This window comes from Esox lucius, chromosome 17 (genome assembly GCF_011004845.1).
Source record: "Esox lucius isolate fEsoLuc1 chromosome 17, fEsoLuc1.pri, whole genome shotgun sequence".
Lineage (NCBI taxonomy): Eukaryota > Metazoa > Chordata > Actinopteri > Esociformes > Esocidae > Esox > Esox lucius.
Genome location: NC_047585.1, coordinates 43,365,158 through 43,379,415, shown reverse-complemented (window position 1 = coordinate 43,379,415; position 14,258 = coordinate 43,365,158). Strand labels below are relative to the sequence as shown.

General features: G+C 39.4%; 1 protein-coding gene across 1 annotated transcript; it reads left to right on the top strand.

Annotated features, from left to right (window-relative positions):
- Positions 1 to 658: 658 nt before the first annotated feature.
- LOC105028858 (elastase-1) lies at positions 659 to 10,206 on the top strand. The gene is made up of 8 exons (XM_010901885.3): positions 659 to 791; positions 1,001 to 1,104; positions 4,856 to 4,956; positions 5,101 to 5,223; positions 6,800 to 6,936; positions 7,252 to 7,388; positions 8,179 to 8,322; positions 10,022 to 10,206. The coding sequence occupies exons 1-8, from the start codon at positions 752 to 754 to the stop codon at positions 10,049 to 10,051; spliced, it is 816 nt and encodes a 271-aa protein (XP_010900187.1). The 5' UTR covers positions 659 to 751; the 3' UTR covers positions 10,052 to 10,206.
- The last annotated feature ends 4,052 nt before the right edge of the window (positions 10,207 to 14,258 follow it).

Below are 14,258 nucleotides of genomic sequence, written 5' to 3'. Positions count from 1 at the left end.
CATTGCATATGCATATTACAATTGCATATGCATATTACAATTATTTCAAATATTAAATACTTCTACCCATAATGTACATATTCACCATTCTACACTCTTTAAAATTGCTGCTACGTTTACATTGTTATGTATAGTTTTGCTTCATATATTTCTTAATTCTTACTGTGTAGATGTTGTGTGCCATGTCACAAGAATTTCATTGTTCAGAATGACACTGTGTTATTTGGTGCACTTGATAAATAAAGAGACTTTGACTTTGAAATAATAGACCTAATACACAGAAAATAAATGCAACACCTTGCATATTAACACTTAAGATACAATTATTGATTTTTGATATTTAATTACATAGAAATTCTATGATAAAACAGAATGCAAATTCAATAAATTAATTTTAAGAACATAAAATAATGTGTAAATATTTAAGTATGCAACATGCAAATAAAAACCAAAAATATATTAAAATTAAACCTTCATGACAGATGTAATGCTTCCAAATATTGAATAGGTAAAATAAAATTAGTAATTGCATTAGGCAAAAAAGGTAGCTGCAAGATCATCAAGGCTTTTCAAGGGTTTCAATATATTGAATGTTACATTTCATGTAATAAGATTCATTAACATTTTGGTTTTCATTGTGGTTTATTGTCCTCATCTTGAACCCTAGATTTGTCAGGTGGTGTTTCTAAAGTCCTGAGGGTATAAAAGAGGAACAGGAATGCTCCATCAGTACAGACTATAGACTGGAGACATGCTGAAGTTGATCCTGTTGAGTGCTCTCACAATCCTGGGTGAAAAGACAAACCCTTGAGACTCTAGCTAATGCCCTGAACAAAATCTCTTTATTAACTTGTTTTCTCACACACACTCTTTTCTACATTACACTTTTTTATTTCTTATTTTATTTCTTACATTGACTCTATTGGAGCTGTAAAATATAATGTATTCATTTTGAAAACATCTAATTGTTTCTTGTCCTGTCTGTCTATATCCTGTGTAGTTCTGACTGAGGACCTGGTGCTCCAGCCCAGATACCTGGAAGATGTACCTCAGACCAGAGTTGTAGGTGGTGAGGTCGCCAAGCCCCACTCCTGGCCCTGGCAGGTAAGACATTAGTCTTCTCTTAGTGCACTTCTGGTTAGATGCTAACTGTATTTGGTTGTACTGTACTACAAATTTAATCTAATCTAATAACATTCAACACCTAACTTTTACTTTTACTCTCAGGTCTAGAACAGTTGAATAATTTATCTATTTCTTATTTTACACATTATGACATTTCCATTTTCCTTGTGTCATATTATAATTAGAAGGGTGTGTCTAAACTACCTGGGTAATATCTGATACACCATTGGCTAATCACTGTGCACAACAAACACTCAACTACTACAGTCTGTTGGGACTAATACTACTATAGTCAGCCGCTTGATGTCAGTGAGATAACTTTTAGGTCTAGCTATAGTTTAGCTAGATAGCTAGCTATATAATTTTACTTTGGTAACCCTTCAAATTACAGCCCGTTACTTACAGGATAGTTCCCATGTAACTATGTAGTAACAAGAATGTAAGTAAGTGGTAAGAATGGGTAGTTATGTAGGAACAATGTAGGTGTTATGTGTATTTATATGAACGAAGAACGAAACTATTCCAAAACTACTTAGTAAACAGACAGGTGATAAAAATGCAATTTTGAAAGTATATAATTATTTGTGCTTATGAATTGACCATTTAAATGTGACTTTTTAAAGTCCCATTTAATCATTTTCCTGCATGTTTGCTTGCAGAATTAAGGATTTAAAGGAAAAGAAAGATGATGTGCATTTCTCCGCTTTGCGCAACTTTTCACCGCCAACACACACTTTGGGCAGTCGGTTCTTGCCAAACCAAAAGCCGTATTGCGCAAAGTGGAGAAATGCGCATCATCTTTATTTTCTCTTAAATACTTAATTCTGTGAGTGAACTTGCCATAAAATAATTAGTAAAGTCACATTTAAATGGTAGATTCATAAGCATGACCTGTCTGTTTACTAAGTAGTTTTGGAATAGTATCGTTCTTCGTTCATATAAGTACACGTAACACCTATATTGTTCCTACATAACTACTCATTCGTACCACGTACATTCATTGTTGTTACTACGTAGTTACGTTGGAACTACCCTGTAAGTAGCGTGCTGTAATTTGAAGGGTTACCTTTACTTTTAACCGCTGTCTTATTGTGATAGTTTGGTAGCCACAATGGGGTCATACACTCAAATTGTAACAAACATTTACATTTTTGCAGAGAAAATAAAGCTAAAGCCAATATCTAAAGCAAATTTCAGAACATAGTTAGCTCCCCTTCAAGGACACAATGTTATCATGGTAACGAAGACAACAATACTTGAGTCCTGTGGGAGAATGTCTTCTGCGGTTGTAATTACACTCAAACGACCATTTAATATCACCATTAAAAACCACTATGCGTGTGAATTATCCAACATCAAAATTGCTGTAACACTCCAAGATATTTGGGTAAAATAGCCTTCTAGCCTGCAAATTCTTTAATGTTATACTTCGGTGGTCTAGCTACTGTACACAACAATGTGCCCAGTTTAGCATGGATTGTTGAGTACAGATGCTAAGCAAAATGTCAAATAGTTAATAAAAAAAAAACTGTTTTTTTATGCTATGTGTCAGAACTTGAACACGCAGCTAACTTTAAGACATGTCTTTCTAAGACACGTCTGACTAATGTACATTGTACAACAGCTGTAGACTGTTTCGATTGTCTGTATTCAGCAGAGACTAGTTCAGTATCTTCAGCATCAGCATTTGTGGTATTGTTTACAGACTCAACATGGCCAGAAACAAAAACTATTAAAGCTGCAAGCAGCATTTATCGGGGTTCAAGCTGTTAAGGCCTTTAAGCACCCAAACATCAAAAGACATTACGTTTTATTTAGCAAGCATTTAACCACTGAAATAATAAATGGAAAAGTCCATTCACAGCCAATACAGGCATTGTAGCATTGGAAATGTATGTTTTTCAAAGCTTTTTGACAGTTATAGTTGCACCTATTGTCTGATCTCCACAAAACTCTGCATGCTTCTTCACTATGTTATGACACATATGCTCATCTATTTTTGTGAAGTTTGGGGTTTTTCTATGGGATTTATTGGCTTTTGAGTGTATTTTTCCTGCCACTTGAATAAATTATCCTGTTACAGCCAGGCAAATGGAAAAAAATCGACTTTTTTTTGTGATAATTATTGATCTAGAGAGTCCAGAGAATCATCGTAGACCAAATTGGTTCCGAAAGGCCGAAAGTCCAGGTACTAGTTCGCGAAAGTAGGTTTTTAACATATTCGCGAATATTAGATGAACAGTTTGATTGACAGTAATGGTTCTTGAGGCAAAGTTTTTCAGCATGAGAAGATCTATCAAGTGATATGCATTTTTTGACGAAATTTGTAACAACACATGATTAGAGAGCCTTAAAACTCGTTAGCGCCAACTAGTGGCCGATTTCTTTCAAAATTCTTACAGACCTCTAGGACCTTGTGCCAAACATGCCCACCAAGTTTCGTTCTGATCAGAGTATGTCAACCTGGTTTAATAGGTGCTCAAATCTCATTGGCCAATGGCGGCCATGTTTTTTGAGATACGCCAATATCCTCTTAGGCATACATGGCCCCTTGGGCAAAGACACTGCATACCAAATTTCAAGTAATTTGGACAAACGGTCAGGTGTCTACGTTTTTCGTATTATTTTTCGTATTATAGCGCCACCATGTGGCCAATCGACGCAGTTTTTTTACTGTGACCTCAGACTGACTTCTAACACATGTATACCAAGGTTGGTGAAGTTTACTTAACTACTTCTTGAGTTATAGTCTTTTTAGTAAAATAGGCTCCTCCCACAACTATAATTTTACGCCCCCTAGCGACCATGAATCGAAATTTAAACTTTTTATTGATAATTATAGATTTTCAGACTCCATAGAATATTTCTGCACTGGTTTGGTTCCGATCGGGCGAAAATCCAGGGACAAGTTCGCAAAAGTAGGTTTTTGACCAAATTCAAAATGGCGGAAAATCTATCATGGCGGAAATGAAATCGGAGATATACGTTTTGTTCGTCTTGAGCCAAGGATTACAGGGATATAAGACACTTGAGTCTACAACATACGGTCTAGGAGTTATGACCACTTTCGCGCTTTAGGTCGCTATAGCGCCACCTATGGGCCAATCGGGTTCATATTTTGATAACCTCTCCTCGATTTTTGTACTACCATATGCCAAAGTTTCAAAGCTCCAGCTCTTACGGTTTGGGCTGCACGATGCGTTTTACGGCAGAAGAATAATAATAAAAATCTGTACAATAACAATAGGGTTTCAGCACTTCGTGCTTGAACCCCTAAATATCCAAGATATTTCCAAGAAACTGAAGATCTCATATCACGTTGTGTAGTACTCCCTACCATAGAACAGCGCAAACTGGCTCTAATCAGAATAGAAAGAGGAGTGGGAGGCCCCGGTGCACAACTGAGCAAGAGGACAAATACATTAATGTCTAGTTTGAGAAACAGATGCTTCACAAGTCCGCAACTGGTAGCTTCATTAAATAGTACCTGCAAAACACCAGACTCAATGACAAACAGTGAAGAGGACTTGTGATAGATACTCTTTTTATTGGCCAGTCTGAGAAATGGCTTTTTCATGGTAACTCTGCCTAGGAGTCCAGTTTTACTGCCTCTTTAATCAGCACAACAGTTTTCAGCTGTGCTAACATAGTTGCAAGCTGTGCCTGTTCTCACAAAGAAACAGCCTATTTCCTTCTTGTTACCACCCTCCTCTCTCTCTCCTCTGATCAGGTCTCTATCCAGGTTCTTTCTGACACACGCTGGACACATGACTGCGGAGGAACTCTGATCAGGGCGGGGTGGGTCATGACAGCCGCCCACTGTGTGGACAGGTGGGACCAGGGGCATACGTATGGTTTTCCAAGAGTTGTTGAATTAAATCAGAATTAAACAGCAGCACAAAATGCAGACGTCACGCCGACACATTTAAATATTTAATTTCATATCAACAAGGCCTTCTGTCTGTGTGTCTGCAGTAGTCAGACTCGGCGTGTGGTTCTTGGGGCACACAACCTGCTCACAGAGAATGGTACGGAGCAGTTCATGAGAATCAAGGATGTTTCCAAACACCCCCAGTGGAGGAATGATGTCTACAAAGGGTAGATATGTTTATTTATTATATTGAATGGCTAAAAGACAATGTTGACATAGTAAAACAGTGGGGAGAACAAGTATTTGATACACTGCCGATTTTGCAGGTTTTCCCACTTACAAAGCATGTAGAAGTCTGTAATTTTTATCATAGGTACTCTTCAACTCTTCAAAACAAAAGTTTATCATAGGTACTCTTCAAAACAAAAATCCTGAAAATCACATTGTATGATTTTTAAGTAATTAATTAGCATTTTATTACATGACATAAGTATTTGATATATCAGAAAAGCAGAACTTAATATTTGGTACAGAAACCTTTGTTTGCAGTTACAGAGATCATATGTTTCCTGTAGTTCTTGACCAGGTTTGCACACACTGAAGCAGGGATTTTGGTCCACTCCTCCATAAAGAATCTTCTCCAGATCCTTCAGGTTTCGGCCGTCGCTGGGCAATACGGACTTTCAGCTCTCTCCAAAGATTTTCTATTGGGTTCAGGTCTGGAGATGCTTCTTACGGAGCCACTCCTTAGTTGCCCTGACTGTGTGTTTCGGTCATTGTCATTCTGGAAGACCCAGCCACGACCCATCTTCAATGCTCTTACTGAGGGAAGGAGGTTGTTGGCCAAGATCTCACGATACATGGCCCCATCCATCCTCCCCTCAATACGGTGCAGTCGTCCTGTCCCTGGACATGGGCCTGGACATGCGCTGGTTTGAGCATCGTGCGCTGCAGGATTTTAATCCATGATGGCGTAGTGTGTTACTAATGGTTTTCTTTGAGACTGTGGTCCCAGCTCTCTTCAGGTCATTGACCAGATCCCGCCGTGTAGTTCTGGGCTGATCCCTCACCTTCCTCATGATCATTGATGCCCCACGATGTGAGATCTTGCATGGAGCCCCAAACCGAGGGAGATTGACCGTCATCTTGAACTTCTTCCATTTTCTACTAATTGCGCCAACAGTTGTTGCCTTCTCACCAAGCTGCTTGCCTATTGTCCTGTAGCCCATCCCAGCCTTGTGCAGGTCTACAATTTTATCCCTGATGTCCTTACACAGCTCTCTGGTCTCGGCCATTGTGTAGAGGTTGGAGTCTGTTTGATTGAGTGTGTGGACAGGTGTCTTTTATACAGGTAACAAGTTCAAACAGGTGCAGTTAATACAGCTAATGAGTGGAGAACAGGAGGACTTCTTAAAGAAAAACTAACAGGTCTGTGAGAACCGAGATTCTTACTGGTTGGTATGTGATCAAATACTTATGTCATGCAATAAAATGCAAATTATTTATTTAATATTTTTCTGGATTTTTTACAGACCTCTACATGCTTTGTAAGCGGGAAAACCTGCAAAATCGGCAGTGTATCAAATACTTGTTCTCCCCACTGTATGAAACTATATTTCACTAATATACAGTGTATTATGACCCTACAGTTGTCTTAACCTTTTAAAGATATTCCAGTGGAAAGCTCTAGGGTTAAAACCCAGGACCCAGGAAGAGAAACACCTAGGACCTAATGTGGAATTTTGCCTCCAGAACCTATTTTTCTGTTCATCAGGTATGTTTCTGTCCACCTCCAAACCACAGGTATGACATTGCCTTGATTGAACTGTCCACCGAGGCTAAACTGAACTCTGCTGTCAAGCTGGCTTCTCTCCCTCCCCCTAATATGGTCCTGCCCAACAAACATCCTTGTTACATCACCGGATGGGGACGCACTTCCTGTGAGTTATACAAGTAGCTCACAGACACTATTGTTCAAAAAATTGAAAAGGAAGGTTCTGAGTGAGGAGCAGAAGGGTTAAAAATAAGAGACCACTGCAAATTGAACGCTTCTGTTCCACACTCAAAACCTTCCTTTTCAACTTTTTTGGAAATGAAAGAAAATGTTGCAGTGGTCTCTTAATTTTTCCTGGAGCTGTGTACATACAAAGTCAATATGCAATGTATAGTCAATGTATAATGACGCCTCTTCACCATGAGCTGTATGCATGATGTTTCCATCCTGTTATCCCCTTCTTCACCTGCCCTTCCCATAGTTGGTGGTTCCCCGTCCAGCTACTTGAAGGAGGCTCTTCTGCCCATAGTTGACTACAATACCTGCTCTGAAAAATGGGGTGCCAAAGTCAACCCCACCATGGTCTGTGCCGGTCGAGGACGGAACTCTGGTTGCCATGTAAGACCAGTGCAGTGGAATTATTGTTTTTTAATACAGCATCGAATTGGAGGTGGTTTATATACGTGTGGTTTGGGATTTAAACCCATTACCTTCCATCTGTCCATCTAACTATTCCGTGTGTCACATTCTGGCTTTGCTGCCGTGACAGTGAATCCAATTTCCTCACGGTCACCTGTTTCTTTAATTATTGCTCGCACCTAGTGATGGCCAAACAAGACTTCATTAGTGTTATTTTAGGAGGATATTATAGTGGCAGCACTCAGATTTTCTTTATCAAAATAAGAGCCATCATTGAAATTTATAAGGCAATATAGTTAACAGTCCAGTCTGTAAACAAGAACAGACAAGAATAATATTGGAACGGACATTAAATGTAAAGACTAGATTGTTAACTATATTGCCTTATACATTTCTTTTATTTTGAAAAATAAAAATTAACATTAGCGCTGCTAGCATAATATACAGATACTAGAAGAAAGGTAATGTAGCCTCATATGGCCATCATTACTCACACCTGTTTTCCCTCGTCATGGACCCTATTTAAGTTCCAGCTTCCCCAATGTTCCTTGTCTGTATTTGTTTTGGTTCTAGTCACGTGTAACATTGTTTTGTTTGGTCCTGTGATTTATACCCATATCGGATTAAATATTAGGAAATTACTGCATGATTAGCATATAGTCTCCTCCCATTTCCAGGTGGCAAAACATTTTCAGGTACAGTATTTGTACAACATTTTGTAAAATAAGTTTGTTATATTTTGTACCCGCTATTGTCATTTTTCCTGTAGGGTGACTCTGGCGGCCCCCTGAACTGTCAGGTGGGGGGAAGGTACTACATCCATGGGGTGACCAGCTTTGGGTCCAAATGCAGCACCGTCGCCCAGCCGAGTGTTTTCACTCGTGTCTCAGCATACATTGGGTGGATAAATCAAGTAAGCACCTTACTGGCTAGAGACAGGAAGGACAGGAGAATCACACTACATCTCTTTCTCAATACTGTTGCACTCAAAAGTTTGGACTAAGACCTACTCATTCAAGCTTGTTTATTCATTTACTTTTAGTATTTTCCACATTGTAGAATAATTGTGAAGACATTATGACCGGGTGCGTGTGTCTCTTACCTGGAGAACCAACCTGTTCTCAGAATGATGACGTAGACTATTTTACGTCAATTTCAGGCAGGGAATTTCGTAAGATATATTACGTGCAGTAAAATAACGTTAGAGTCGGAATGAAAAAAAAGGAAGCAGTAATCGTGGTTCAAACCAGCAACCGTCCACATCTTACCCAGGCGTGTTACACACTGGTCCACCTGTAACTGGTCCTGGCGAGTGGTGTTGTCACAACATAAGTTTGAAGTGTTTTTCTTTGAAATCCTAACCCAAACAATAACCCTAACATTAACCCCAGTGCTGTGATAGTTAATCTTAACCCTAACCTGAACCCCAGAGCTGTGAGACGTAACCTTAAAATAACCTTTTTTGTTTCCTAACTGTAGCCCAAACCTTAACCCCGGTGCTGTGAGATCTAACCTTAACCCTAACCCCAGTGCTGTGATGCGTAACGATGTGATGCTTTTATAACATATACTAGCGACCTTGCTATTGCTGTTACTGACCTCCCATGTCTACTGTGGGTAAGTGGGTAATATGACTTCCTTGTAATCCAAATGTTGCCATTTCGAAACGCAGGTCTAACATTTTGTCAAAAAATCGTCTTTCATAGCATTCGTTAAATATCATACGTTTGTCTGGCGTTTGTATTCTATTTTACGTTTTAATAGCGGTAACATAGCGTAACATTTGATATACGTTGTTATAGCCTTCGTAAGATATGTTACGTTTGAATAATTTCGTAATGTATCATACGTTTTGGTGGCGCATTGTAATGTAACCTAACCTCACACATCATATGAAATCGGGTGCCATGGATTTTTCGTAAAATAGTCTACGTAGGTTCCTGAGACCAGGTTGGGAGAACACATAGCACCAGGATGCACTATGGGAAGGAGGCAGGCCGGCAGAGGCAGTGTGATGCTTTGGAAAATATTCTTCTGGGAAACATTGGGTCCTGCCATTCATGTGGATGTTAATTTGAAATGTACCACATACCTAAGCTTTGTTGCAGACCATGTCCATCCTTTCATGGCAACGGTATTCCCTGAGGGCGTTGGTCTCTTTTAGCAGGATAATGTGTCCTGCCACAAAGCAAAAATGGTTCAGGAATAGTTTGAGAAACACAAAAACGAGTTGAAAGTGTCGACTTGGCCTCCAAATTCCCCAGATCTCAATCCAGTCGAGCACATGTGCTGGACAAACAGGTCTGATCCATGGAGGCTCCACCTCGCAACTTACAGGATCTGCTGGTAGAGTCTTGGTGCCAGATACCACAGCACACCTTCAGAGGTCTAGTGTAGTCCATGTCTCAATGGGTCATGGCTGTTCTGGCAGCAAAAGTGGGACCTACACAATATTAGACAGGTGGTCATAATGTTAGGGCTGATACCTGTATACCTTACATACATATGTTATCCGGCACATGTACATTTTAGTACAGATTTTATATTTTATTCAGTAAAATTGCTGAAATTATCTGTCATGTCAGTTTTAATTAATCCCTTTTCCTCCACAGATCATCAATAGAAAAGGAGCATGGTCTTAGAAACAGCCCTCAAAACACTGTTCCAAATGTACTAAGAATCCTGCTCAGGCATTTCCACAGTCTACAGTCTAAAAGTTCAATAAAATATAAACATTTTGAGTAAATCTTTTTTTTCAAATCTACTGCTTACTGTTCCAGTCAAACCCTCACAGCTATCATTTCACTAATAAAAGCTTTTGCATTGAGTGAATATTTAGATGAGTTTTTTTGTCTCAGGTTTTGAAAACCAGGTGCAACCAACGGCAACAACTCTGAACGAGTGGCGTCGCTTTGTTACAAGTTAGCCTAGTTGTAGTAACCATAGAAATTCTCTATCATCTATGGCAGTAGTTTTTCAGTACGCAACGCAAACTTCACTGAACATCTTTTTACCAATGTCAGTGCCAAGGCCACTAGAGAGTTTCGGTGGTGGCACAGTGGGTAGTGTCACAGACTTTCAAATCCAAAATTTCAAATCCTGGTTCATGTTTTCCAATTGAAAAATGACTATTTATTATTTTTAAATTGTTTATTGCATGTTATTGCTCTGCTTTTATTATCCAAATAATTATAATGGATGCATTGTTAATAGAGCATATTGCCAAGTAGTGATAGCTGTTCCGGCCTTTTCAACACGTTGTGTCGTAAAAACAACGGTAGCGATGCACACACGCTCAGTACTGTTCCCATCTTGTCCACACCTTTCCAACAATCGCAGCATTGGAACAATGTTCTGAAACTTTTCTGGTCACCTGAGGGCAGGTGCCGAAACACTGTCACGTGACATTTTACCAAACCGCTAGCGTCGATTGAGTGTCCGACCTGACTACCTCAGGCTTTGACAATTGAGGGAGCTCAACAACCTTTAATGAATTGTGCCAATTTGTTGCAAGCCTGAAAGTGTAGTGTCACTGATCACTGAGGAGGACGACCTCGTTGTCACCAAACTGCCACAAAATCGTGGCCAGCAATATGGGAAAATGTGTCTATATTCTGTCTCTCCCAATAGTCCAATCTGTCATGTACCGTAATAACACAACCCAGAACTAGCCCGATTAAACTTCACCTGCCATAAAACAAGTTACTTTCCATGTTTAATTGGGACACTTCAACATTAGGTACAGCAGTGTCCTGATGTATCACATCATACTCTCAGAAATGTCAGATAAAATTCCCCTGATTAAATTGTAAGGCCATCGTGTCTCCGTGGATGTGGAAGTTAATTTCATGGATATGTTTTTGTAGGAGGACAATGGAGTCAGTTACAGTGAATTGCGCATCTTGTGAGGTCAATGAGGACACAGTAAACATGAAGATCAATCTGAGCATTACACACAAGAAAAATATTCTAATGTACATTGAATGTACATGGAAAGACATCAGACCATTTGGAATGTTCATGTGATCAATATGATCCTAGATCAGTATAGCAGGTTGAGAAGCCTTGTGGCCTGAGGGAAAAAGTCTGTAATGGTCTTTGATGATATTCGGTGCTTTCTTAAGTCATGTGGTAGATGCCTTGCATGGAGGGGAGATGGCAGCCGATGAAGTGCTCTGCAGATTACACCACCCTCTGGAGGACCTTGCGCTCAGCAGCGGATCTCTCAATGGTGCACCTGGAGACGTTGGTGAGAGTTTTTGCAGAAAGGCCAAACTTCTCTTCCTCAGGAAGTATAGTCGCTTTTGGGCAGTTTTTACTGCAGAGTCTGCTTGCTTGGACAAGGTGAGGTCTTCTTCGGTCAGAGACTCCCTCCACTTCAACTCCATCGATGTGTATGGGGGCATGACCCCCCCTCTGCTGCTTCCTGAAATCCACAATCATCTCCTTAGTCTTACAGACATTGCGATAAAGGTTGTTGTCCTAGCAAAATGTAAATTTTTAACAATAATTCAGATGCATTCAGATTCATGCATCAAGTTGTTTCTAAATTCAGATTAAAAACTGCTCTGTAACATCATTGTTTTTCTAGATAAATTTAAAGAACATAAACTCTCAACCACAGAGAAAGTAAATACAATAGGTGTGACAACTGTGCCCTCTGCTGCCTCTCCTCCCCCTGCAGTAGACAGGCTCCAGCGTTCAACGTCACCGGCCTTCTGACAACACCGTCCATCTTATTATGCATTTCACCTGTGTCTTGTTTAGCGCACCTGGTCCTCATCCTCATCATTCCCCCCAGTATATATGTTTCCTCTGCTTCCCCTGTCTTTGTGTGTTATTGTCTACTAAGTATTACGCCGTTCTCCTGTTCTCCTGCTCCTCTGACCCCTCGCCAGGCAAGGTGGGCTATGTTCTTCACCCGGTTTGTTTTCCCAGCTGTGCCTGAATCTACCATTTGTATTTCTCAATTATTAAAAGACACACTAAGTATTAAGCCGTTCTCCTGCTCCTCCTTTTTCGCCCCGAAGACGTGACATGGATATTTTGGGGCAAAATCCCACTGTCTTTAGAAGTGGATAAAATATCAGTTTGTTTAAAAAAAATAATTTACATTTCCTGAAACATGTACGGGTAAACCAAAATGTTTGAGCTACATTTCTGTTCAGATGGGTGGCCCGGCTTATTGTATTGCTGGCCGGTACCTTCTCGCCAAGTCCTTCTGGGAGTAAATACTTCTTGAATCATAGTGACTCCAGACCCAGCTGGACATTTCTCTGGAGGCACTGTTGCCCATCCCTTCAGAGGCCAGTATGACATTTCAATAGAACATTTCAACATCCTGGGATATATTAGGAAAAATAAATACGCCTTGCTCAGATTTTTACCTTGCCGTTTGGGTTTAGTTGAAATAAGCAATAAGGCACAAGAGGCAGGGCTGTGTCCTGATTATAGTCACAGGTAAAAGGCATTGTGCACCCCAACGTGATAGCTGAAGACTAGTATTACGATACAGAACTGAAGCAGAGGCTTGTTACTTTAATAAAATGTTAGCAATATCCTAAATTAACATTGAGTTCTGCATTCAAAACCTGGTTGTTCGTTAGGCATTGGTCCTGTTGTCATAGAAGTTAGTTACCCTGTCCGTTCTATCAAAGTGGATAGCAAACAATGCCAGGGTAAGGAGATTGTTTTACTAACCTGCATACTTGGAAATAAATCAACTTCCTTCTAAAGATAAAATCTTTTTTCTCCATCACTGCTTAGATTAGGAAAAACAAAAGTACAGGCATGGCGAAGAGTCAAACCACAAGGAACTATGCTTCTCTGATCTGCTTCTTAGGACAGTATGTTTCACTGTCATTTAAAATGTCTCAGAATGTGTCACTCCCATTCACTACCTCAAATACAAATGTTATGAGGTTTTTTATGTTGGAACCAAGCCATAATAGAAATGTCCTTTCTTCTACAGGGGTATAAAAGCCTGTAGATTTTCTGATCTACCTCATCATTAATTGCATTGACTAAATGTATGCTGTCACCAAAAAATTATATCCTTACGCCTTCATTGCAGTTTTGATGTTTTCACCATAGTAAAACCATCAAAGAGTAAATCTATAGAAATACACTTGAATTAATATGTTGTCTTATTCATTCAAGGACAATGACTACGCCTAGTCTAGAACAAAGAAGTCAGGTTTATTGTAGAACCCGTCAGTCTACATTCCTTTAAAAATTAACAGACTTCTTAGAATACACAATATTTACCTTAAAACATGTATGGGTAAACCAAAATTCACCCGAATAAGATAAATTGAGTTGAGAGTACATCAGTTTAGGATGGGTTGTAGATGTTGAAACTCTTGGTTTCCCAGCCCAGAAATTTCACAGTAGAAGCACAAGTAATATATAAAAAAACATAATAATAATAGAAATAAACTAGATTTTTACTGGAATCTTGCTGTAACACAACAAAAGGTTGTGGGTGTGTAGTAGAAGAATTACACTGAATAAACAGTTAAAAAGTAGAGCAGAGAATGAGACAAAAACGTTCAGAGGCTTGACCAGTAATTAACAGTAATTAATGCTATTTATGTAAATGTTTGCAAATGTATTTCATACTGGTGAAACAAAGTTGGTTTGGATACTGTCAGAGGGTAAATAATGCTAGTGCAAATATATGTATTTAATCCACATCAACTAGTCAATATTTCAGAAGCAGTTCCCTTATTCCACCTTGTTTATTGTGTGTGTGTGTGTGTTGTGTACATTTTGTCCAAATGTTTGGATAAAGTGAACGTAAATATGTGTTCACGTTGAGTCACATTAGCTACGCTCAACCCAATGTAA